Below are 25,183 nucleotides of genomic sequence, written 5' to 3' on the forward strand. Positions count from 1 at the left end.
ATTTCCAATTGGTTTTGACCTTGTTCACAACATGTTAAGAAACAAGATTAAAAATATTAAGTTTTTGTAACAGGAAACTCTGTAATAACAAGGTTAGTCCGATGCCTTTTATTCACACAACTGTTGTAGCGTGGTAAAGGATGGCTCCCATAAGAAAAAGTTACAGGATAAAACCAAAAGCAAAGTTGCATACAATTATATTCAAATTGGCAGAGCAAAACTATGAAATAGAAGTGAACATAAAAGCAAGAGAAATAACATGAACAGTGAAGCAGTAAACAATTTTGCCTCAGGCACGACACTAATGCAAGACTAACTTCAAAGCATCAACTGAACCAACAAAGGTGACAAACAATATGCATAATAACAAATGTACACCGGCACTCGCTCCCTTTTCCTCCCTTACTCAAGATGAAACCCAACAGAAAGGAACACCACCCAGCATCAGCATCACCTAGCCGCGCACCACGGCTGCCTGACAAGTCACTGGCCCTGGCAGGACGGCAGGCAGGGAGGCATGCAGAGGGATAAGGACACTCAGCTCTTGTTAGTGGCTCCGGAGCTGGTGACACCGTAGGTACACCAAGCCTCTGGAAGACTTTCACAGGTCAGTAACAAGCTGGTATTTATGCATCTAACCCAGCAGTGGTATAAGCTATATAGATATATAACATACGGAGCATAGAAAACGTCACACAAACATACATATAGCTGATTCTAGAGCTCTCCCACTTGAGGCGTGCTCTCAGACAAATATTGCTAATTCTGTAATTCCAAATATGAGGTGAGCACATCTCAGAAACTTGTTTTGATAATAACTTCTGGAATTTAAACCTGATAATCCCCAAGAAAGTTCTGGTCTTGCTCATAAAACACTTTAAACACTCCATTTCATACATTGAACAATACATATAAACTAGATTACAGCATTTTGGCTACAAGCTTCTTCATATTAACTAGGCTGAGACGGTAACGTCACGAGAAGTCCACCACATCAGAGGCTTTACTCTGCCTATTTTTTTCCTTCTTCTAATTATAATTTATAATGAACCTCCTTCCCCAGTAAGCTGACTCAGGGAAAAACCACTCCGAAAGGCATCAGAGCTACTGATGAATTATTTTTATTAATTAAGTTAGAGAAACAAAAACCACAGTGGTTTTCAGTGCTGCAACTCACACAAGGACCCACCAGCTTGAAGGCAGAAAGAAGTGTGAAACAGCTCCTCCGCTTACAGAGGGGCTGGAATTCCAGAACAAGGGGGGAGGTTCTCTCCCTTAACCTATGGATCTGCTCCTTTGCACGGCTGCTTTGGACTTAATGAAGCACCACAAAAGCCACTGCCTTTACTGCACTAAAAACTGAAATAACGGGTACTAAGCAAAGTAGCTTTTAAAATATACTGATATTTAAGGAGTTTAGCTTCTGATGGGGTTTGCTGGAAGAAGAGTAGATAGAAGAACCGAGTTCAGAAGAGCATCTAATCCTGGCATGCTTCAAAGATCTTTAGGTTTCCCTTTTTAAGTTTTAGTAGCCAAGAGATTCACGTTTTACTTTTCACTTAGGATTTTAGAGGAGAATCTCCGCACTGAGCACATCGGTGCGAGCAAACGGCCGTCCGGGGCTGCTCCTCACACCAAGCACAGTGGCCTTGCCTTGCTGGGGATTTCTTCCTTGAAACATGCAGCAGATGGAGCAATTCTTAAGATTTTCAAGCAAACTTTGAGATTCTCTTATTGAAGCCAGAATCCTCTTTGAACAGCGATACTTTATATAATGAGCCCTATTTATAGCCTGCTCCTTCCTCTGGCCATTGGCCGCCCTCCTGCTTGCCCACTCGCCGCTTCAGCTCCTTCATCCAATCTCAGACGCCTCATGGAAAGATCTGAAATACCTGAAATTTGCACATGCAATGAAAAGGAGGCTTAGTCACACAGTTAGGACATGCTTTTCCATGCAAGGCTGGCTACAGGAAAGTTTAACTTTTTGTCCAAAAGGATAGAAATAAAACAAAACAGGAAAGTGGGTATTTTTCTTACTTCTTTTTCAAGTGTACAAATTTTGGGTAATTTTTTTTTCCCTGTGACACAGGGGGGAAAAAAAAAGTCACTTTTCTGGGGGACTGTAATACCCTTCAGTGTGTTTTCCACCAAGAATGCAAAAAGAAACACTTTTTCTGAAGAAGTCATGGAAACTGGTAAATTGAAGACACAAGCCCTCATTGAAAACCTATAATTTTTTAATTAAATTTACATGTCAGTGGATCTTTTGAGCTCCGCCTGTATGTTTTTTATAAAGTACGTTTCTAGCGCTTTTTCCCATGGGTATTATGCACTATTTCTAAACCGGGATTGCTCAAGTTGAAGTGTGATAAAGGGCACATTATAGTTATATTAAGCAAAACGGGGACGAGAAAGCTTTTACACAGCGCAAAGAAAGCTGTGCTCAGAGCCTCATTTCTGGTAACAAGCAGAGCAAGGCAACCAGTCAGCTAGAAACTGCTGCTATCAAATTAATGCTTTGTCTTGAGGAGTAGTGATTTATTTATCCTTTTTTTTGTGTTTTCTGCTAAAAAATAAAGGTTGTTTTCTTCAAAATCATTAACTTGCTCTGGGGCTTCACTGGAAATCTGCTGTGAGCAACAAAACAGAGAAGCTAGCTCTGTATAGTACTTTAGCTTAACTTGTACGATTACCCTTTGAAAGCGCTAAGAGAGGCGAAGAGGGGATTGCTGAACACAGTTTGGGTTACCATCTCATCCTGCCGCTCTTCCCAGCGGTTTCGCAACCGTGTTGTTATTCTTCACAGCTCACCCGAAAGATGCAGCAACTTGCTTAATTTGCATGGTCTCCACAGCGCCCAGGCCCAAATAAGAAGAACTTGTCAACAGTGCTGCAGCCACATAAACAAGCAGCAGCTGGATGAGAAAAGGAGGGCATGTCAGCTCAGAGCGGCAGAAAAGGTTTTTCACGGCAGCTATTTGCAACCCTCCAAGGAGCTACAGAGGCTGCCCATTAAAACCCTGTTAAAACACTTCTGATGTTGTCAGCAGTGGAGAGCTGAAATAGCACAGTGATCACCGAGATACTATCTGCCTCGAGCAGTTCAGTGGTACTGTCAATAATACGAGCAAGAAGGTACAAGATGAGCAACAACCTAATTCCTACATCAAAATTTCATAAACTCCCTCAGCTGGTAAACACTAGAGATGTGGGCAAACACAGGACAGCCAATAAACCACCCAGAAAAGACGACCTTTGGTCTGGAATCTTTCCCGAAAGCTTTGAACCTTTAAATTAATTTACACTTTGAAAGCAAAGCAGCGTAATGGCAAGGAGAAAGCAGGAGGAACGAGGCGATGGCTCTCCCATCAGTGCTCGTAATCTGCTCCCTGGCTTTGCGCTTCTGACAGAGCCCAAGGACAAACCACAGCAACACTTTCAGGCACATACACTTCCAAACGTCCCGTATCTATACCTGCAGCTCCTCCCCACTCGTCTCTGCTTCGATTTTCGAAAGCACCGACACAGTAGCCATTCCTTGGGGTAGTTTTTGCCCATATAGTCCTACCAGGCAAGAAAACTTTGCTACTTCTCCTCCAGTAGAGCGGTGCCTCATTTGCAAACAGACCTCCTGACATGCCAGGGTACTAAAACTGTGAGTAATGATAGCAGAATCATTTACTTCTCTGCTACTCCCTGCTCACGAGTAAGTGCTACTCACGGTGAATAATGGCTGGAGAAACAGGGCCAAGGTGAAGAGTTATTTATAATACAGTAGCCAATGAGTAAGCACTTAGCTATGAATTTACTGCCCTGGCTACAATTTCATGAGAAAACAAACTGAGCCAGCTTTCGGTTTTCCAGTATTAAAAGCTATACACCCACTAAAGACTAGTAAAAATAATTGGGGGAGGACTGGGGTAGTTATTTATAAAGCAGCCATGACAGCATTTGTGTGCATCTCGGCTAAATGGAAGATAATCGTTAGCTGCTTTTGTTTCTTGCTGTCCTCAGAATCGCTACAGCAGTCAGTGAAAGTCCCAGGCTCATCATCTTAAACCAGTATCAGATGCTTCCCCCTTTTTATACAATAAATATCCACTGCAGAGAGCCAAAAGACAGAGCTCACTCGAAATGAAGCAAAGAATTAAGACTGTCATCTGCTCAACAGTCCTGGGTTTAGAGGTCAGAATAGCTGTCTATTCTTAATCCGAAGTGACTGTACTAACTGTCTTACAGAACAAACTTCTGTCAAGCATACCCTGGATCTGCAGAAGATCCAGCATGCTCAGGACTAATCTTTAATTGTTTCTATCAGCCTAGAACAAGGCAAAGGTTATTTCTAGAAATACATTACTTTCACCCAAAGCAGTAATAATATCTTGGGGCATATAAAAGTATCTGACCAGGAAAATACCAGGAAGCATGACCAAGCTCACCACTCTCCTGAACCTCCTATGCAGGAACACACGATGTCCCAGTACACCCTGCAGAATAACTGGGTATTTTCCAATCCCCGCATTACCGGTCATGACCTACTGGTGCAAATTTGGATTCTGCTCATTGACTGAAGTTTGGATGGCATGACACAGCAAGAGCCTTGTAGCTTGCCATCACACATTTGAAGGCTGGTTTCACAGGGAAGGACTATATTTTAGTTCAGCCAGCATTTTACCCCCCAAGGACATATGGCTCAGATTTGTGATGGAAGCGAACAATTGGAAAAACAGAAGAAGTAATGATTCTACAGGTCTGCAATTTATTTCTGAATTGTAAACACAGAAGGGATGGCTTCTTATGAAATTTTTAAACGCAGCTGCTAGTTTTACTTTCTGCTGTGCTTCCAGTTTGGAGAGTCCGAGTGGTATATTTTCACCTTGACGTACCAAGAGTTATACATGAAGCTATGCTCTTCAATTTTTCTACGGGGAGTTGGTGTTAGCCGCATTATTTCACTGCTGCTGAGCTCGTTGCAACTGGCCTGACTTCACCTTGGTAGGCGAGTGCTGAACTTGGTTCGCAGCCATCTGAAAAGCCCAATTAGACACTCTTGAAAATCCAAAGTATCTTGTACATTTTCACACATCTTCAGATTTTAGAAAGCTGTCTGTTCCCTCTCCTTATCCAAAGGAAAATTAAAACCATTCAGTGTCAGAAAGAAGGAACGTAAAGAGTAATAACAGTCTTACTTCCCCGGCTCTCATGAGCCTGAAGTTAAATACCTGCCTTTGTGCAACTGTTTCCCCTTCTTTTATGAGCTAAATATTGTGGCACCATGCAATTAGAGCACAAAGAATAAAATTACAACAATTTGAGATGAGTGTAACTTTTACAAGAGTCAGATATCCCTAACAACCCAGACAGTCAATAACCCAGCACAAATTAACTCTGGCAAATAATAGGTGTGTTGACCCTAAATTCATGAGACAATAAAACCTACCAACAGCCCGTTGTTTTAAAATACTCAGGCACTTCTCAAAGACAATATAGTTTTTGTTTGTGAGCAAAAAGATCATTAATTAGGCAAGCTTTTAAAAAAGGGGTTTAGTATCATTAGCAAAAACTAATAGGAAAATAAATTAACCTACAACATCTGACACCAAGTTTGGAAAAAAAAAAAAGAAAAAAAAGGCAGGCATTAAAAACCCAAAGCTAACTAGTACCTGTCCCAAGGACTGCACCCTGTAGACCCACTTCCCCACAGTCCTCCATAACCACAATAAGAAAATGAAATTTCTCCCCTTCTTACTGCATTTTGAGTTAGAGACACATTGCTGTGAATGTAGGCCTGTCATACAGTGGAGTCACAGCGATATAATCTGAACCAACTCTGTTCGTCTCTTCAACTCCACAACAATGGAAACACACCTAAAACCACAAAGCAACGATCTGTTCTCTCAAATTTGCTTTCTTTCGGAGGGTTCTTTCACGATAACAGAGCTCAGGTAAAGTTACTATTCAAAAGCTGTCCTATGGTAGGCTCTGGTGCAAACCTGTGTTTCTTGAAGGAAAATACATTTTCTAACTATTTTGAGAGTCTGTTCAAACCTGCAGTATTTTGAAGTAACACACTGTGAAAGGTAGCCCAAAATATTTTATGGGTTTGAATAAAATTCCCTTTTTTCTTCCCCTGAACACTTGCTAAGCAACACCGTAATTAGCCTGCCAGTCACTACATACGAAGGAGGGCACGAAATTGTCCACTACGTTAACCATGCCAACTACAGAATTATGAAAGATTTATACCTACTTCATATTAAAATTATTTAGTAAATGTCACATAGCACAGCAAAAACCACGGGCATATCACTGAGAGGGAGTCAGGCTCAGTGCAGAGCTCTCAAAACCAACAGCCACCAAGAGCAGACTCTGCAAGCCAAGTGTTTATATGGCCATAAAACCATAGGGTGACACAAAACTATCCGCTGTTTTACTAGAAAGGAAGAAAATACAGAATTCAAATTTTACAAAAAGTAGTCATACAGAGAGTAAAATGAAATATTAATAACAGATATTGAATTTTGGAAAAGGAACTGAAACAATTAAAATGCACTTGTAACTGCAACTGCTTGGTAAATCAAATCCGCATTCCTGGATAGATTGCTTAATTTGAGCAGATGATGTACTTTCCTCCTCACTTTTGCTTCGAGCTTTCCCTCTATGAGAAGTAATTAACTTGCCAGGGGAAGAAATTTTCCTCTTCAATACCTTTACATTTGTGTAAAGCACAGTTATACAAAATGCTGATGCCAGCCCCTGTGGGAATCCCCCCGTGCTGTACAGCACCCCCTCGCCGAGACCACCTCAGCCCCGCCTGCGTCTGGCTCCAGCTCTGGACGTCCCAGCGATGCACCAGCGCCCGGTGTCTGCCTGCTGGGAGGGAGTTTCTTCACAGGAAATATGAAGGGAAAATTCACGCTCAGCTGCTTAACAAGAGCTGACATCGCATCTCCAGAGACAGAGAGAAACTTGGGATGTCAGGCAGGTTAGCACAGGGCAAGCAGACGGTCAATAAAATATTCAATAAAGTACTCTGATATGATAGATCTAATATTGTGGAAAAAGCCAGAAGTCCTTTTTTTGATAAGAAAATGAGTTTAAAATGGTGGCTAAAATGGCCTATACAATATTAATCTCCTAAAACTTGAAAAAAATTGCAGCTGGTTTTTGAACTTGTTGTAAAAGTCAAAACCAAACAAAGGCTCAGGTAGCACAGGACATGCTCCTGCAGACATGCAAAGCAGGTAATTTAGAACAACTGCATATATTACTTTTTTTTTACAAAATCTCTCCAAAATAATTTTACAATTAATTTTAACTATTTTTTTTCTAATTAAAATCTACTGATCACCTAAAATACATGATGCTCAGGGAAACAGGCAGAAGCCTCACCTAGCCTGAATCTCAGTGGACCCTGTGCTGACCCGGGAGCAGCCCCAGCATCGGGGCCAGAGTCCCAGGGCCAGCTTCTCTCCTCCCCTACCTGACCTCACCTGCTGCTCATTTTTCCAAGCAGGACACCTACCAGATTTCCTCTCCAAGCAACTTTTTCATGACAGCTCTTTCATGCCCTGCTGTCATCAACTTCTCAAATTCTGCCCCCCCACACCGAAGGGTTTGGTAGGAAAACCCTGGAGGGATCAAGAAGGCAGCAGGCCATATGCAGTGAATCCCTGCAATCATTCTAATGAAGCTAAATCTTTGAGTTTACATACAAGGAAAATTAAATCAAGAGCTGGAGTGGATTGGAAAGAAATACACCAGGAGATGGATAAAGTTAATCATGTTTAGTTAAGGCTAATGCTGACCTACTCAGGCTTGCCTTGGAGATGCTCCATACTTAGTCTAAGTTCCACCTACAGGGGAAAACAGATGCACACGGGGCTGTGGCGGCTGCCCTGAATTTCTGCAGTGTTTCACCTTTGCAGACTGCAGGGAAAGTACCACCTTCCTGGTGGATATCCCAATGTCCCTGCAGCATCGCTGCCAAGTATCACGGATGGAAATACAAGAAACCAGGGCTGTGGGTGACGACTCGGGGAGTCCTGCAGCCTGGCCCCATCCTTTAAACCCCACAGACAGTAACATGGTTAATCGGTAAGGCAGGGAAAAACTCCTTTGCCTCAATAAAATAATGAAATCAGATTTCATTCTGACATCACATCATTCCTGTCGCTCTTCCAGAGGGAATGGGGGATGCGATTGGGAGGCTCCGTCCCCAGCAGCCGCGTTTCAGAGAGCTGCAGGGCCAGGTGTGCTGCTCACCCCCTCTGCAGAAGGGTCTTACTACGTCTTGTGGCCGAAACTTGAAAGTAAAATTACTTTTAAGAGAGGAAGTTGCATGGGAACTCCTCCTGTAGCCACTACATTGGATTTTTTTTAGTTTTATTTTTCATAAAGATCTCCACCGCATCTCCAGCAGGTGATGGCAGGATGACAAGAGACTACCAAAACAGAACAAATTTCTTGTTTCATTCTAATATGGCATAAAAAGACTCATGGTGAGGAAGAGCTGCGGGGCCATGGACAAGCAGGTGGCTAGCAGCCGCTCCGCCACAGACGGCCAAGGGCTGGCATGTGTGGGCTGCTGTTTTGAAGGACGTGTCCAGTCCACAGGCCATAGGTTGACCACTGTAGCTCTACCTGACGCTTATAATTTAAGGAATTGAGTTGTATTTCCCAAGATGTTTACTTCCATGCAATGCTGAGGCAAACTTACTCCTTTAACTCATTCTGCTTTAACTGGTAGCAGCTACACAAACTACACAGTCTCCTGATGAAGGAGCAAAAGATTAGGATATGAATCTGTCAAGTTTGGAATATTTTTTTCTGTATAGCTCTGTTAAATGACTGAAGACAATAATGCTTCAGTATTTTCTCAGAATAGCTCATTTGTTCTTTATTTCAGTGTTACAGAAAAGATTATTTGCAACTATTCACTTCCTTACAAAATATTCAGATTCTTCAATGAAAAGAGTTTCCCACATTGTGCAGCCACCCACACAGCTCCATTTGAAAGTGAATGAAAAGCTGTGCTTGATGATGTTGAATATGTTAACCTCTTACAGTTCTCCAGCTCTGGTGAGCCACTTTTCTTCGGCATCTGCACAAGTGTTGAACACAACCTAGATCCTGTTGATCACATACAAATAAAGACAACAAAGGGATCAGATGATCATGACTGAAATGATTCCTGAAGACCATAATCTGTGTGTGAAGTTGTTTCATTTTGAGCAAACTAAAACCAAATTTAAGCTTGCTAGGAATTTACTTTAATGTGTAACAGATTGTAATTAGTAATGGGGTATGATACATTTTCCCTTCTACTTTAAGCTACTGGTGTCACCCTTTGACCAGTTCAAACTGAATCAGAAGTCATTACCACTTAATGACTAGTTAGTGGTCTATGTGAAATAGGCTAGTGGTTTAAGTCCCCACCCTAATCATGCCTACCGCCACCGTCATAATTAGCACTCATGACAGCAATCTCAACAGAGGGCAGGGATACCGGCTGGCAGGCAGAAAGCCAAGTGTACACAACCCAAATTTTGAATGAACATCCATTGCAATCCTTGTGTCGTTTTTCAGAAAAGTGTGATTTGGACTGTACTGCTACCTTCTGGAAAGTCACCTTTGCTTATAATCGTCTTGACCCCGCAGCAAACTCCCGCCTGATGCCCCAGACCAGGCCAGCCCTCCCTTTGCAGGACCCACTGCTGCAGCGTGCTCAGATGCACGTGTGAGGCAGGACGCCAGCTGGGCACAAGGACCTCTGGTCGAGCAGCGCTGGAGGAACGGCGACTCCCAGAGCAGCTACATTCTAACCAGTAAACCTCATTTGCTATCTTCAATTTACTCTGCCTTTAAACCCCAAGTACATCTCTGACTTTGTCCTCTCTTGCATGAGCACATCAGCGTACACCGGCTCCTACAGACCCTCAAACATCCAGAGCTGCACCACGAGCTGTGCAGCCGACAGCCAGGCTGTGAGCCTGCAGCCTCCCAGCACACAGCGCCATGGACCACCTGCAACCAGTATGAACACATCCCGCATGTTCGAATAATCCAAACACACTAAACTGCTGGCAATTTGACTAAAACACGCTGCTGTTGCACCGTTGTTCTGCAAATCTCCCAAGCACAACACATGACTCTGGCACCACCTCTTTAAAACCTCCAGCATTTATTCCCTTATTTCCCTGCTCACACATCTCTGCCCTGTGAACCCCAATGAGCTGCATGAGGCTTAGGCCAGCATATCCCTTTTCCCTTCCCGTCATCCCGTTTCACCGCGAAATCTGATTCTTCCATCTGTCCCTTCCTCCTCGCCCCATCTGGTGAAATTCAGCAGTTGCATTAATACAATCTGATGCTCCAGCCAGCGCTCGCATCTGCATGTCTGCACAGCAGCATCGCTGCCTGCCTCCTTTAAGAGATCACTGACAGAGATGTTGGTACATTGAAGAAATTCAGAGGCGGGGGGAAGATAGAAAACCAGAAAGAAATAAAAGAAGAAACAAAGATAGAAAGAAAGAAAGAAAAAGAAAGAGCTGCTGCTCTTTGAGCACTGGCTGGAATGGAGAGCTATCTTCATAAATAGACAGGAAACAGAAAAGACTAATGTTGGGCAGATGACAGATCCCTGAATTCAGTTAACTGGCCTTCAAGATATGAACTGTTCTATTAAACATAGAGGCATTATGTTGGTCATCCACTTTAAGCCCAAGAGTGATTAAAATGCTGGCAGAAAATAAAAACTGGCTATTGAAGAGCTTGCCCTGAGGTCCTAATTTCAAATCAAATTTTACAGCGCCGCACAGGAACAATGGCAGCCCAGTACTCCAAGTCTTCTTTTTGTCACTTTGTACAAAGAAACCCCCTCAAACTCTCTCAAAGAACAATGGCCCCTCTAGATTCGCAACTACGCCAAGAATGGGCTCAAACCATACAAAAACACATTTTAAAAATACATTTTACACTGCCCTTGACATTTGAGATAAATAGAAGCCAATGCATTGAAATTCCAAGTATTTTTTTATATCCTTTCACAATATGAATTTTTTATTTTCCCCAGTCTACTTGATCTTTGACATTCTGGCCTCTGCAAAAGAAGGACACAGCAGAACAGTCAAAGAAATTAATTATGCAGATAATTGCATTTTATTAAAATGATTACTGTAGCAGAGAACTCAACAAATGACAGCTACACGAACCTGGCCCCCAGAAGAAATCAAGAGGACACAAACAGTTCATTTTTAATTGAAAAACTTCTCAGCTATTAACATTTAATTATCTGTTACTGATATATGGCCCTAGTTTAATTAGCATTTTTCTATATGTCAGGTTTGCTTTTTAGTAAAACCACTTTTTTAAAGTTCTGCTGAGCTGCTACAGATTCCCCATTTTGACAGTCGGAGTTTATGTGAATTTGGCAGCTTGGATACAGACAGTTGTTTCCTAGTGAACAGCACACAAGACCATATGTTTCAACATTTAAGCAATTTAGAATCAGAGGTATAATTCTGAGTGTCCTTAGCAGAAATTGTAGATTAAATACCCAAAGGATCTGAGCTCTACAAGAGATACAGCCTTTTTTAGCACTTTTCCCATAGCAACAAAACCACTCTACGCTACTTATATCACATACTCGAACCACAAGCACGCTGAGAGCATTGGTGAGCTGACTCAAGCCCGCAGCCAGGCCTTTCAAGGGCTGCTGTGTTTTCAACAGCGAGGGACAAGCAAGCCTATAATTTTCCCTTTCTCCTTTCTGCGCCTCTCTCCCATTAGGCAGGATTAATCCACAACTGCCTCTGAAACACACCTACGGTCAGGACTCGCACCTGGTTTCTTGATTTGCGGACAGCTGCTTTGTAAGAAGACATTAATCAGCAGCTTCTTTCCCCTACCAAAAATAAGGCCACACACATTGCTTGTGGCATTCTCTTGATTTCTGGGACGATGAACATCACCAGCGCTACGGGTTTAGCTCAATATACAGACAAGGCATGTCTGGCACGACCTGCCATGCTCTTGTGCCATTTCGGCCACTCTGCTTTTCCTGGCATGAGGTCACGCAACCTCCAAATTGCACAAGAACATTTTAAAAGTAGGTTCAGAGAGAGAAATAAAACCCCAACACATCCTGAGGGGAAAAAAATAATAGTTCACTGGATATATTAGTACGTCCTCCCTGTTATAACCAGAACACCTGCAATAAAACCAGAATGAAAATGACAATCTGGATTGAAATTTAGCGATATCTCCTTCTTAGAGGACAGGCGCAAACCAAGAGATTTATCCGGCATTTTATCAAATAATTTGAGTGAAGGCTTGTTCTCTCAAGCAGCGGACCTCACCACGACCCCCCGAAGTCACAAGCAACATTCCGGATCATGTGTTGAACACGGCGCCGCAGTTCCTAGTCCTCAGGCAGCCAATCTCAAGACCCATTTTCCACTTCCACTCCCTTTTAACCACTTTCCTGAACACGTTCTGCCGCATAACAGGCACTTATTCTTCAATCTGTCACACTACTGCTTTACAGAAGAACCAAAACAGGCTGCGGTGCTCTCCAGAGTAGGGCTGTGCCGTGCGGGACACCAGGCTGCCCTGCACCCTGCTGCGGCTACTGGACTCTAATGCACTCAGGATTTCTTTCCTTTTTTTTTTTTTTTTTTTTTTTCCCCACCCCCACCCGCCTCTGTTTTCTTTTTTCCATCCCATGCATGTATGGAAACTGAAGAGATACAGTATTCAAGCACATTGGCTTACAGCTTTCATTAAAATATCGCCATTAAATAACAAATATTGAATTACTACTTACAATTACTAGACACAAAATGTTTGCAAAGTCTTTTTCATCTACACAGAAAAGTTGTTTTCATTTGGTGAAGGTTCTGCCTGTCATTTTGACTTGGTACCCTGTTAGAGAAACTCACTTCAAATGCATGAGTGATTCTCAGTGATTAAAGCAAGCAAACAAAACCTCCAGAAATAATTCCATTTGTGGGTATTTCCTTTAACAGCATTAATAATCTAATGCATTTAAAAGGAAGATTTAGAATTACAATTCACTTGTATTTCACAGGATTAAAAATGCAATATATGTAATATAGCCACAGTATATAAACACAAAACATTATCGAGAAGGTATTTTGACAGTATCCATTTCTGCTCTGCAGGAGTTCAATGTTGACGCCTTTGTAGGTCATTTACATTTTACTTCATCAATCTACTTCAATGATGTAAAATTCAAAGAAAAAATTTACTATTTCAGAGAGGTCTGAAAACACATTCAGTGGGATATAGCTTAAAGAATATACTGAGCAGGACTGAAAACTAAGTATAGGTTTCTCACTTGAATGTATATTTAAAATGAATACCCAGCCCTTAGGGACCTGTATACCTAGCAGAAGACACGATCTACAAATTTCTTTACCTCTTGTACCATCAACTGCAAATTTACAACAAAATGTTCGGTAAACCAGCTAATTTTATTTCTTTACTCCGAAATATCAGAGAGAACCAGTATTTCAGAATAAAGAACACCGAAAGGGACTTTTCATAGGCCAGTATTTTGTTTCACAGTATGTCTCGCCTGCTGCTAAAACCAGCAGTGTTTTCAGTAGAAACAACAAATGTACGAGTTGAAAGGGAAGAGAGAATGGGAAGAAATGCCCATTCCTGGGAGTGACTGGCTACCTGGATGCGGAGCAGCCGCGCATGCCCTTGCCAAAGCAACCCAGGTTATTCTCCTCTTCTCTTTTTTCACTAGAAATTCCACCCTGACCCTGAGAAACGCTGTCATCAAAACAAGGATATTTCCATGAAACATATCTCCACTGCAAAAACATTTAATAAAAACATTCCCATCCCATTCTAATTTTAATTTGTTTCTTTGCATTGAAACAGTGCAGATGCGGCTGTCCAAGTTCCTCCTCAAAGCACCCCAATCTTTGAATTCCCTGCCCAAAACACGAAATGAAGACTTTAAGGCACACTAGGCAAATTAGCGTTTAGGAAAATTAAGTTTTAACTAACTAAATAAAACGCCACTTGAATAATACTGGACACTCTGGCTATATCTAAGAGCAAGACTACTAAATAAAGCCTTTACAAGAAAAAATGCACACTGAGGGAAAATAGGATTGTTATTTTTAACACTGATAATTTTGTTTAAAAGAAGATTCCTTCCTGTGTTTCATCATTTTACGTTATGTTCTATTATAGAAACTAATGTGGGAAAAAAAAAGTTCAGAAAAATCCAGGCCCAGAATATTATGGAAAAAAGAACCACTAAATGTAAAGGTCCTGTAATATTTGGTATCTTCAGATTTTTCTGCACTGGTTCACATGACCCCCAATTTATTTTTAGAAAGGCAGCAATTCCCACTTGGATACGGTGCAATACCTTGTACCCAAATGTTGCTTTGCACAAATAAACCACAGAAAGTGTTGACTTAAAAATAAAACATTGGAAAAGGAGAAAGTTTTTTTCTCTGTGAAAATTTCCGGAAAAGCTGTAAACAAAGGCAGGTTTGGCTCAGTGGCTGAGTGACTCTGTTGAGCTGTTGAGGATGGAGAACATATCAAACCTCACAGAGTGAGGAAATATTTGTAAAACAGTTAGTAAATCATAGGCAGCAAGGTCACCATGTTTAACAGCAGGAATGACACTCTGCCAAAACCCCAGCTGTGAAAGGGCGTACACACACAGGCTTGTCTCTCCTTTATTCTTCTTCACATCCAAATTTCAGTTTGTCTTTTTTTTTTTTTAAATATCTATTTCTTTAAAAACAGGAAAATACAGGATTTCAAATTGATGAGGTCTGCCAGGACTGACACACTCATCCGTCATACAATCTCAATACCTGGTTTTGTTTTACTAAACAGAACATAAGCGTCAAGAGCATCAAGGAATTCTCTGCAGCCTGAACAATTTCCCTACAGATTGGTACCGACTGACCTTTTTATCTCGTGGATGGAGTTTTAAGTTCTTGCTGCTGCTCTGAATTCACACGCAGAAAAAAAATCCCCAACAATCTGGCCTCTCTGCGAACTGGCACAGCCAGAAGGTGAAATTATACATTTTCAAATACAGACGCTACAAACCCATGTATGAATACAGGGAGTTTAATTCATCTGATGCCAAAAAAACCCAGGAATGATTATTTCAAGTTGAAAAGTTGTCATGAAATCACTTCATAATATGGAGAGATTTATAAAAAGACTCACCTGCTACTGTAGAAACCGAACACCCTGCGGTGTGTCACTGGCAGGCAGCATACAGTAAAGGAAGCACTTAAGCACATACTTGACTTCAGCTCCTCGCATGTTTGAAGTTAAGCATGTACCTAAGTGCTTTGCTGGACTGGGGCCTATATGCTGTACAACCATGACTTTAAAAAAAAAAAAATCCTTCTCAATTACTTTATGTTACATCTCTATTAAAGTGTTGGAGGTTAAATCACAGGTGATGAGGTTTGGAAGCGTTCTGCTCCTCGGTTCCCTACGTCATGGGACAATGCAATCAAGAATTAAGGAGAAAAAGAAAAATGAAACCAGGTTTTGCTTTTTGGGGAAGGACCCATGGGGCACTCCTCCTTCCTTTAGGTGGCAGAACGGTGACATTAGTTAGTATGAGCACAGCTGGTAGGCAAGAGATTAAGTAAGAAATAATTTGATCAGTGCCTGTTAAATGTAGGTAAGAACCACAGCATGACATCAAGCCACTGAAGTTTAATACCAAAGTTAAATGTTGTTTTGCTTCATATTGGAGAAAAAAAACATGAATAAAGATATATTCAATTTGAGCGAGGCAGTTTTTTCTTTTAAATTATTTTGTTTGGTACTAGGAAACCTTTCTCTTGGCCTAGCTCTGCTGCTTTCATTATAAAGCAAAAGTTTAAGTTAAAACAACTCCCAAGTCCAAACCCTACATGTCTTGGACAAAGTCAAAACGTGGTTAAAATTTTTCAACCGGCTCTCCTCATCACCGGCCAAAGCAAACCCTTCTACCTAAAGAGATTTTTGTGTGTGTGTTTTGAGGGGCTGGTAACCCAGCAGAAGATTTAAGCTTGGCAAATGAAACGCCGCTTTTCCATGCGGTTCTAGTGCTTGGCCCTGCTCCGAGAGGTGCCGCAGGCACTGGCGAGCACAGGGCTCCGTCAGCGCAGCCACCGCTCTGCCAGCTCCGGTGCAGGCGGGCGCTCTCAAACTGTGTTTCTAGGAAAAGGCAGGAAGGAAAGGACTTCAAGCTACATTTATGTTACTATTTTCACTTGGGTTTGCCACTTCAAAACCAAAGATGACTACTAAGGAAAAGTATTTGCGGTAGAAATCCATAAAGAAAAGCACTAAAGAGTAATTAATGAGTATAGCTCCATTTATAGGGGACTTTGTATGGATCAAGTAAGTTCACACCAAGTAACAAAAATTCAGACCAACTGTACGTATACATACGTGGCAAGGCACTAACACTTCTGATGCTATATTTTATGGAGACAGGAGTTTCTTAATGATTATCAGCATTTAACAAGAACTCTACCAATCGGTGTAACAGGAGGAAAAGGAAATTTATCCTAAAGGCAAGTCACTGAGAAACACTAAGACAAGAGGGTTAGTTTAGTAGTACGTAAATCTGAAAGTGACTTAAAATAATTAAACTATAGTACTGCAACTTCAATCATTTTACGTATCTCTGTTTAAGAGATCCTGCTTAAACCGAAAATGCTACAGTGAAATGATGCCCCTGACTATTAATTAACCAGTCCTGTGTGTTGAACATTTCCATTTGGTTAATCTTCTGGAAAGGAATTACTGTTTCATTTCATGAATTCTTCTTCTCTGCTCATTACATGAAGCTTTCAGCACGCCTGCTACCATACAGTTTATTTTTCAGTTTTTTCTTTTTCTTTGGTCTTTCCTGTTCAAGTTCTGCTCAGTAATATGGATCAGTTGTGCTTTGCCGAGCAGTTCAATGAGATTAAATCAACAATGTGTTTTAAACTGCCAGTACATAAGTTAAAATTTACCTCCCTCAATCCACCTTATGCGCTTCAGAATTGTTCTCCAAGCAGCAGAGATATTAATTAACAGACAGTATGTTTACCATTTAATTACTAAAATTAGGTTCTAACTAAAAAGTTCTTGCTACCTAGTATTATTTTGCTACATTCTTGCTTAATGCAAATGCAGAGCCCGCCCTTCCATTTCTGCACCAGAGACACTCGTGCCTCTGCTGTCACTGAGATACTTAGGGACCGGTTCCAACCCACCCCATCTTAGTCCGCAGGAATAGGAATTTGTTTATTTGTTATCAATGAAGCTAAAACTCTCCTGCAATATGCTTCAAAAGAAGCGGATGGAGTTCAGCAATTGACATGATGCCCTGCTGTTACAGATGGTGGCTTTTCTTTGTTGAGGAGCTGCAGATTACAGCACGGAAAGCTCACGTTCTTAGCCCAGCTACACACTTCCCTTGGATTGGCCTCCAGTAACATTTGCCTGCTTATTCCTCTAAGCACCAGATTTGTCACAGTGAAAAACAAACATACATTTTTAGCTTTTGTAAGGTAGACTGTGTGCCCTGGAAGAGAAGTTTATTTGACCTGGATTCTGGACATGGAATTATTTGAGCATGTATGTTACCAGTCTCAGATGCTTCCTACCAGTTACTTCACATAACAGTACTTGACATACTTCAAATTTTCTCTCACCTGGCTTTCTGCTTCTTTCAAACACCATGAAGAAACAGATTTACAAAACTTAGTTTTATCGTAATTGTTCTAATCATTGTTATTTGTGAGGGTCTCCAGCAGCAATACTGCCATACTCAAACAGCATTTGTCTTAAACATACTAAGCTTTATAGATGACAAAAATTACACAAGCATACCTGAATTGTTATTTTGTAAACACAGATATCCTTTAAAGCAGATGTCTTAATGACTACTTTCGGGTTTCAATGCAACACATGCCGCCTTAGGATGATGGTGGTGTATCAAGTTAAAAGACCTATTGCTTTAAACTTCTTGCGCTATTTAGACTACCCAGATCCCGTTCTGAGTTTAGTTTCACAGAAGCTAAACAGGTAGGCACTTCAGGAAATTAACTCTGTCAAGGCAGAAGTCTAGCAACAATCTTTAGAAGTGACTCTGCTTGGCTTTGGCATTACTGTGTTCTCTTTCGCCATCCAAAGCTGAATTTTTCCATCAAATTCACTGCCTTGCAGGTGAGCTTTGCTCAGACATACCCCTCTAATATTAGCCCCAACATCTGGTCTTCATAAGCAGACTTCAGAAAGAGCTACAGAGAAAAAAAAATCTGAAGTCTGAAGCTAGCAACTACAAAACAAATCAAGCAGTTTATTAATACTTCTATTAATCCTCCTGCTAATCCTTTATGGCACTAGAACCTCTCTAAAGTGTTCTGATTTTTACATCTATTCTTTTAAGCTGTAAAAGTCTCAAGGTATAGTTTTCATTAGAAAAAAGTCAAATGACTATATCAGGGTAAAAAGGCAGATTCATTTCTTCAGCAAACGTACTCCTAACTGGGCACTGCAGAGACACTCCAGCTTGCTCCCATACCCTCAGTGCATGCCGGTTCAAATCAGCACTCCTCCCACACCAGCGCAGGGCCCTTATCTCCGGCGGAGGTTGCTGGCCCTGGACAGCCCGGTCCGTGTTTCCAATTTCCTTATATAACAAGGCTCCGATGTCAGGAGGAAGCGGGCAGATACTGAGAAATCAGGGAGGATAAAAAAGCACTAGACCCATAACCTCTGAGGTCAGGAGGTTACGACTTCAGGGGCTAACAGTAAGGTGGAAGGATGTGTTCAGGTAGTTTTGAATTACCTTGTTTTACTGGTCTTTTCCAAGAGGGAGAGATAAGATCAAACACAGAAGATTAATACCGCATACATGAATATATACATACAATACACGCACAGCTAACGTGAATTTCACTTCTTTTTTTCCAACCGTAAGTACCTTTGACTGAATGTTCAGCAGTTGAAAAACATTCTCTCCTCTGCACCACAGTTGTGATTCCGTACTTACAAGAGCTGTAGTGCTGCCAAGCTGTCCAGGAACCCCTTTAGCCTCTCTGCAAAGAGCTACTTGTGGAACCAGAAAATGAATTTGTATGACCACAATTCATTTTCCAAATACGGACAGGTGTGGGTATGTGTATGACAAACTGTAAATGCAAAATATGCAGCTTTAGCCATACATGTGGGATGTTCTGCATCTACACGTGCAGCACAAAGGCCAGAAATCCTCTCCTCACATACGAAGTAGTACTGAAATCCCAGTTTGCAACTTGGATGCTCAAGTAATGACTTCATGATCATCAAAGAATTGACACCACTGGTCAAGATGGCATGAAGCAAAGTCATAATGTGAAATTAATCATCACTAAACACGACAAAGCAACTGTGAAAGGAACCCCCTGACATTACCGTGTGGATGGCAATGATGTTGAAGGAAATAATATGTCATGGCTACCTAAGTATCTGCTTGACTTGTTGCTCCAGCTCAAGGTTGAGATTTAGTGTTTCCCACTGCAGGTGTGCTAGAGTGTTTCTAATGTACCTGCTGCTTTTGGCCACAGAAAGAGCTCAGCTGCTGCAGCATTTGGGTTTCTGATTTTCTTCCTTTTTTAATATCTGCAGAAGATGCCATCATAAAGTAAAATAGAAAATTACCACGGCAGTCACTGCAGAAAAGTACCAGTCTCGTAAACTGCTGAAGAAAACCTTAAAGTACAGAGCACAGAAAAGTGCAAATAAAGGGCCCGACTTCTGTGTTTTCATTTTAGTTTGACAGACTTTCAACCTATGACAGAAAGTCTCATGTTTCACATTACAAATACTAAAAGAAAGAAGATGTGTGTTCTTTTGAATAAAAGATCAAATTCATTACTATTCAAGAGATGGTAAATAACTGAAAATTCAGCTTCTTCAGTTCTTATGTGAAATCCATTTCTCATGTGAAAAAGAAACAACTGTGATCTTTTCTTATGAAAGCAGCCTCTGAATTTCTAGTGAACTTCCAGCTTTATGGACAACTTTGGAACCAGGCCTGGGTGATCTACGACTTCCTTATCTCTTACCCAGCACTGATTAGAGGGATGGTGCACAATTAGCATCACAGAACAGCATGTGGTAGAGTCATGCACAAAGCACATGGTAGGAGCGATGCCCTCAGTAATTTACAGGTTAGAGTTCTTGCTAAAGCACAGATACAGCACTGACTGTGGTAACGAGAAATCTAACCCCTTCTGCCTTCTGTATAAATTCCCTTTTATAGGAGCTTTGCTTCAACAGCAAAAGATAGCGTTAGTAAATCAGTCCTGAAAAATATTCTTGTAATTGTGTTTGGATGAAAGCTGCAGAACGTAAAGGTCTGTATTTGCTCAATTGATGTAATGTCCACCTACACTGATCTCTGCATTTGTGTGATGACTTGGAATTGCTGCATCACATATCGCTGTACCGTGAAACCGAAATCTGTCTTCGTGAACTCCAAGGGGCAAACCAGACGCATTTAAGATTTTTTTTACCCAAAGTTTTCTGCATCATGATACCTAGTTGTTATGGTTGGGTTTCTTCTTTGACTTGACAGATAAAAACAAGCTAAAAGCACAGTTAGGGGTAAGAGCAAATTACAGGAATAAACCATATCTGCCACTCAGAGGCAAGGCCAGCAAACTTCTTTGTCTCGTCTTCCTTTGGATCTGACTGTACAAATACTCAGAAGACATGAACGGAGCATAAATCTTCACATGATTCTTCAATCTGTCTACAAATGAGCATGACATTACAGATAAACTATTCTATATAATATATATGCTTCTCTCTTAAACAGTTTAAGGAGTGTATCAGACACCGTGATAAACACAGAAAACCAAGCGTGAATACCAATAAATGCAAGCCTTCCGTCTCGGAAACTCTTCACTTATTTGATTAAGTTAGGTGAAAAACAGAGCAGTCATGCTTGTAGCTTTTCTTCCTTTTTCCTTTCCTCCACTCTTTTTATTCCTAATGCGAATCGGAAGTCTATGTGGAGCAGCCTGGCTAGCCCCGGTCTAACCTCCCCATCTGGAAGGGAACTAACCAGCCTTGGGGCTACTTCCAACCCTTCCCAGCTGTTGGGTTTGGGTTTTTTGTTTTTGCGGGCTTGAGAAAGCATATTTATATAAATGATTGCCATATCCTTTGCCAGCTGTTGACCCTGCTCTCGTCCCGGTTGGAGCATGTTTTTCATTTTTAGCGGCCACAGGCTGGAATTGACCCTGACAGAGTTAGCACGCTATGCAAACAGCTTCACGTGTTCTTGCTGGGACAGATAAGACAATGGCTGCCCAGTGCAAGCCGCCCCACCGGTGTTTCCCTTCGGGCTAATGTCACACAGCCCCGAGCTGCAAGGGGCGCTTAGAAAAAATAAATGATGAGATTCACAGCACTGGCGGGAGGCTTCCTGCCCCCAGCAGAAGGGCTCGGTGATTTCAGATACTGCTCTTCATAGCAAAAAGGTTCACAAAATCACACGTGAACAGGCATTTTCGTTCGGCCACATCTCACGCTAGTTAGCAGAAAGTTTCCAGAACCGAACTCTCAAAACATTCCTGAACTATTTTTACAGACCTGGTTTTCCTCCCATGGAACGGCAAGCTGATGAGTTTTCACTAAAGCCCTTGAAATAATCATCTAAATAATAATAATTAAAAAAAAGTAATCCACAGCAACCTACAACGCTAATAACTTTAAACTTTCAGATCTATGTGCCTGACAAGGAAAACCGCTTTCCCTGTAGCCCAAAGCATCACTCTGGAAATGCACCCAGCCCTCGACACACACCCATGCTTCCCCGTCACCTGTCTCTGGGCAGGAACAAGGCTGTTTTGAACTATTTTTTAAAAAAGTACCCCATAAGAGGGGAATGCTCTTGGGAAATGCTTCTGAAGAACCGGCAGTAACTCACTCGGGGTGTTATCTCATTAACTAATACTGCTGAAGTTAAATGGGACACAGACAACGAACTCTAGCCTTTATAACTTTCATAAGCATTATCAGATTTTTTGATAATAAGTAGAGGTGGCATATGTGTTCTGTTTAGTATGCAGAAGAGCCTCATTTTATTCTCAATGCACAGATTTAATTAAAAATAAATTTACTGTTAACGCTTAAAGTGGTGCCAAGATTATCCAAACAGAAGGTTTATGATACTTAATAATTGATAAGAGGAGGGAAATTCACAGATTGCAACTGATTATTATTTAGTAGGTCTGTTTGCAAAGGTGAAAGTGGCATTACAGCTAGCCAAAAAAAAAAATTAGAATCCTTTATTATTTGTGTATTTAGAGAAAAAATTGTATTTAGCAAACACTTTCTAGAAGCATTTGGAACAAAACTAATTACAGATCCTGACAGTTTCCCTGACTACTCTGGATAATATTGAAGGTATTCAAAGTATTTTATAAAACATCAGCTTCAGTCCAATTCCACAGAAGGGGAGTTTTATTTCTGCCTTTTTTTTTTTTTTTTTTTTTTTTTTTTTAATATCAGCACATAGAAGAGATCAGCTTCTTTAAGGCACTGATTCTCAGCTTGGATTTCAAACCAGCTTTAGCACAATGTGCCAGAAATTTCCACAAGTGCTGAGAGAATTAACTGATGGGATCTTTGAAGCCTCTCTATCCCAGATTAACTAATGAAAAATCTGTGAAATCACAGTTCAATCTTCTTTTTTTTATAGCTAGATGTGTTTGCAATGGTTGGGATGACAAGATGCTCCCAAGCCATCTGGCTCCTCACACAGGATTTGATTCAGAAAATTAATAGTAACACCATTGGTGTGCACATATTGCAACAATCCAGAAATCTAGTCCTGTTACACAACCGAACACAGAGGTTTTGTAATTCCCCCCATAGGTTACATAGATTGAAAATGCTGATGCTAGCCTTAGAAAACATTTTCATAAAATAGTGTGAGTAATGAGCGAGCAATTTCACTAAGCACTAAACCTCAGGCTGCCCTGCACTATTCACCCCTCTGCGCTCTCTGAACGGAGCCACCTCCTCCAGCACAGGTCACTAATTCACTTTACGGTGAACAGCCTGACTTTGAGCACTCCCCTCAGAATGAAAAGGGAAAAAAATATTTTTTTTCCTCCTTTCATGTATTATGCAAATATAATATCTATAAATAATGCAGCTTTGTGCTTTCAATAAGTGCTATCTAGCACGTATCAGCCTCTGAATTAAATTCTTTCAAGACTATCATACTACATACATTTTCATGGATGAGCAAAAGGCCCGTTAAAGAGGCAGGCTGCACCTTCTATTTACAAATCAAGTTCTCAACCTCCAAACAACAGGGCTGTGCGAATTTAAAGGCAGCTTTAGGTAACTTTCTTGGAGCATAATTCAGAAACCCCATGATCTTGTATGAAAAAGAAAAGCTTTTTGGCACAAGTACTGCTTACCGGAACAGACGTAGGCTTGAAAGAAACTCATATAAATTATCTATGTTATATAAACTGTGTATTAAAATGTTACTTAAATTATTTTAGTTTCGTTCAAGATTAACATCTCACTATATTTTACATAATTCAAAGCTTATTCCCATTAAAATTCATTAGATCTGTGTATTCAAATCCACTAGGTATCTTTGGAAACACTAAGCTAACGTATTCAACTGCAACTGTAAGTTTTGGGCTTTTTTTAAAGGTTTCTAAACTAGTTTTTGGATGCTGTAGCAGAGATTGCCTGGCAGAGGAAACAAAAAGAGCTCTCGGGGAAACACCGTTGTGTCAAACGCACGACAAAGATGGGAATGGAGGGAATTTTGGACAGGTACGTTAAATTTTAGAGTGAGCAGTGGCGAAAGGATGTTCAGGACTGTACACAATTCAAAACACAGAGTAACTCATAAATACAGGGAACATTAACGGGAACAGTTTTGTCTCTTTTAACAGTGCCAATGGATTTCATTCCTGTGTGGTAACACACTGAAATAGATAGGTGAAGGCTTGTACTCCTTTTTTTTGTTATGAATTTTTAAAGCCCTGCAAGGTTCCAGAAAACACAGTATACAAAGTATATAATAAAAAACTACTTTGCCTTTAGAGCATTAAAGCAAAAGCTTCTATGAAAGTCAAGGAGGTGAAAGATCCTGGGGGAATATTCTCTTCCCTTGAAGCCTTGCAGTTGCAACATGTATGCTCTGAATAAATAAGAGACTAACGAGCCATCCTTTGCAAACACATCAGCCAAGACATTTTGAGCGATGAGCACCACTTGCCTGTTTTCTCTCTCAGTGCTCATTTGAAAACACCTTCAGGGGAACTGTTTTTACAGGGCTGTACTTTCCCAAAAGCGAGTCCCTTCCATGTGCCGGGCTGCACACCCAGATTACTCGCCACTGCTGCAAAGCCCGATTTCAGGTTCTTCTGGAGAGACTGGGTTTGCACGTTCCTGAAAAACCTGACAAAAGTGGAAAACCTTGCAAGTGAAAGAAAAACTTCACTTTTTTTCTTTTATGAAAAGCCTCTACCTCATCAGTTCTGAGTTCAGGTTTCAATCACTGCCGCTGCCGCTCTTTTTCATTTTGCGACATGTCAGATTAGTCCGACCCTGCTCCTGCTGAAGCCAATGGAAAACTCCCACCGCTTCCCAGCAGAAGGGAATTAAGCACTAAATGCATAATTTTACTTTGGTGCGAAGATCAGGAAGCCCATAAGAACACAGAGACACAGATACAAAATGTAAGAGAGGTAATTACCCCTCCCCCAAAACCCCCAAAGTCAAACCCTTGAAAGTATCTTACAGCCAAATTATTTGAGATAGTAAAGTTCTGCAAAGTTTGGTGGGTGCTGAGGCCCCTGGACGTACAGGGCTGCACTATCTGCTGCTAAACTTAGGTTAATAGCCGATGACCCCTTCCATTCTTAACCTCGAGCACTGACCTCCTGACCTACCCCCAGTGATGGTGTTTATAAGCATGTTGCCACTGGTGTAAATAAAAAAGGAACACAATGTGCTGAAATTGTTACTGGTGATGACAACTGACATGCATTTTACACTGCCAGTGGGCAAAACCATCAATAAATAACTCCAAATCTGTTGTTAATGTGTTTAGAGCTTCTTGCAATGGCCATGTCATTTTTGCTGGTTT

General features: G+C 41.1%; 1 protein-coding gene across 13 annotated transcripts in view; it reads right to left on the reverse strand.

The window, feature by feature from the left end:
• The window catches only part of BCAS3 (BCAS3 microtubule associated cell migration factor), a 370,182-nt gene that overhangs the window by 115,571 nt on the left and 229,428 nt on the right, over positions 1-25,183 (reverse strand). Inside the window, exon 24 of one of the 13 annotated variants that reach the window (XM_055797254.1) lies at positions 888-5,027. The exons of the other annotated variants lie outside the window; for them this stretch is intronic. Coding sequence (XP_055653229.1) covers positions 4,948-5,027 — 80 coding nt within the window. The 3' untranslated portion in view covers positions 888-4,947. Of the gene's footprint in view, positions 1-887; positions 5,028-25,183 lie in introns of those variants that run through there. 13 annotated transcript variants of the gene reach the window in all.

The sequence above is a fragment of the Falco peregrinus genome, chromosome 2 (genome assembly GCF_023634155.1).
Source record: "Falco peregrinus isolate bFalPer1 chromosome 2, bFalPer1.pri, whole genome shotgun sequence".
Classification (NCBI taxonomy): Eukaryota; Metazoa; Chordata; class Aves; order Falconiformes; family Falconidae; genus Falco; species Falco peregrinus.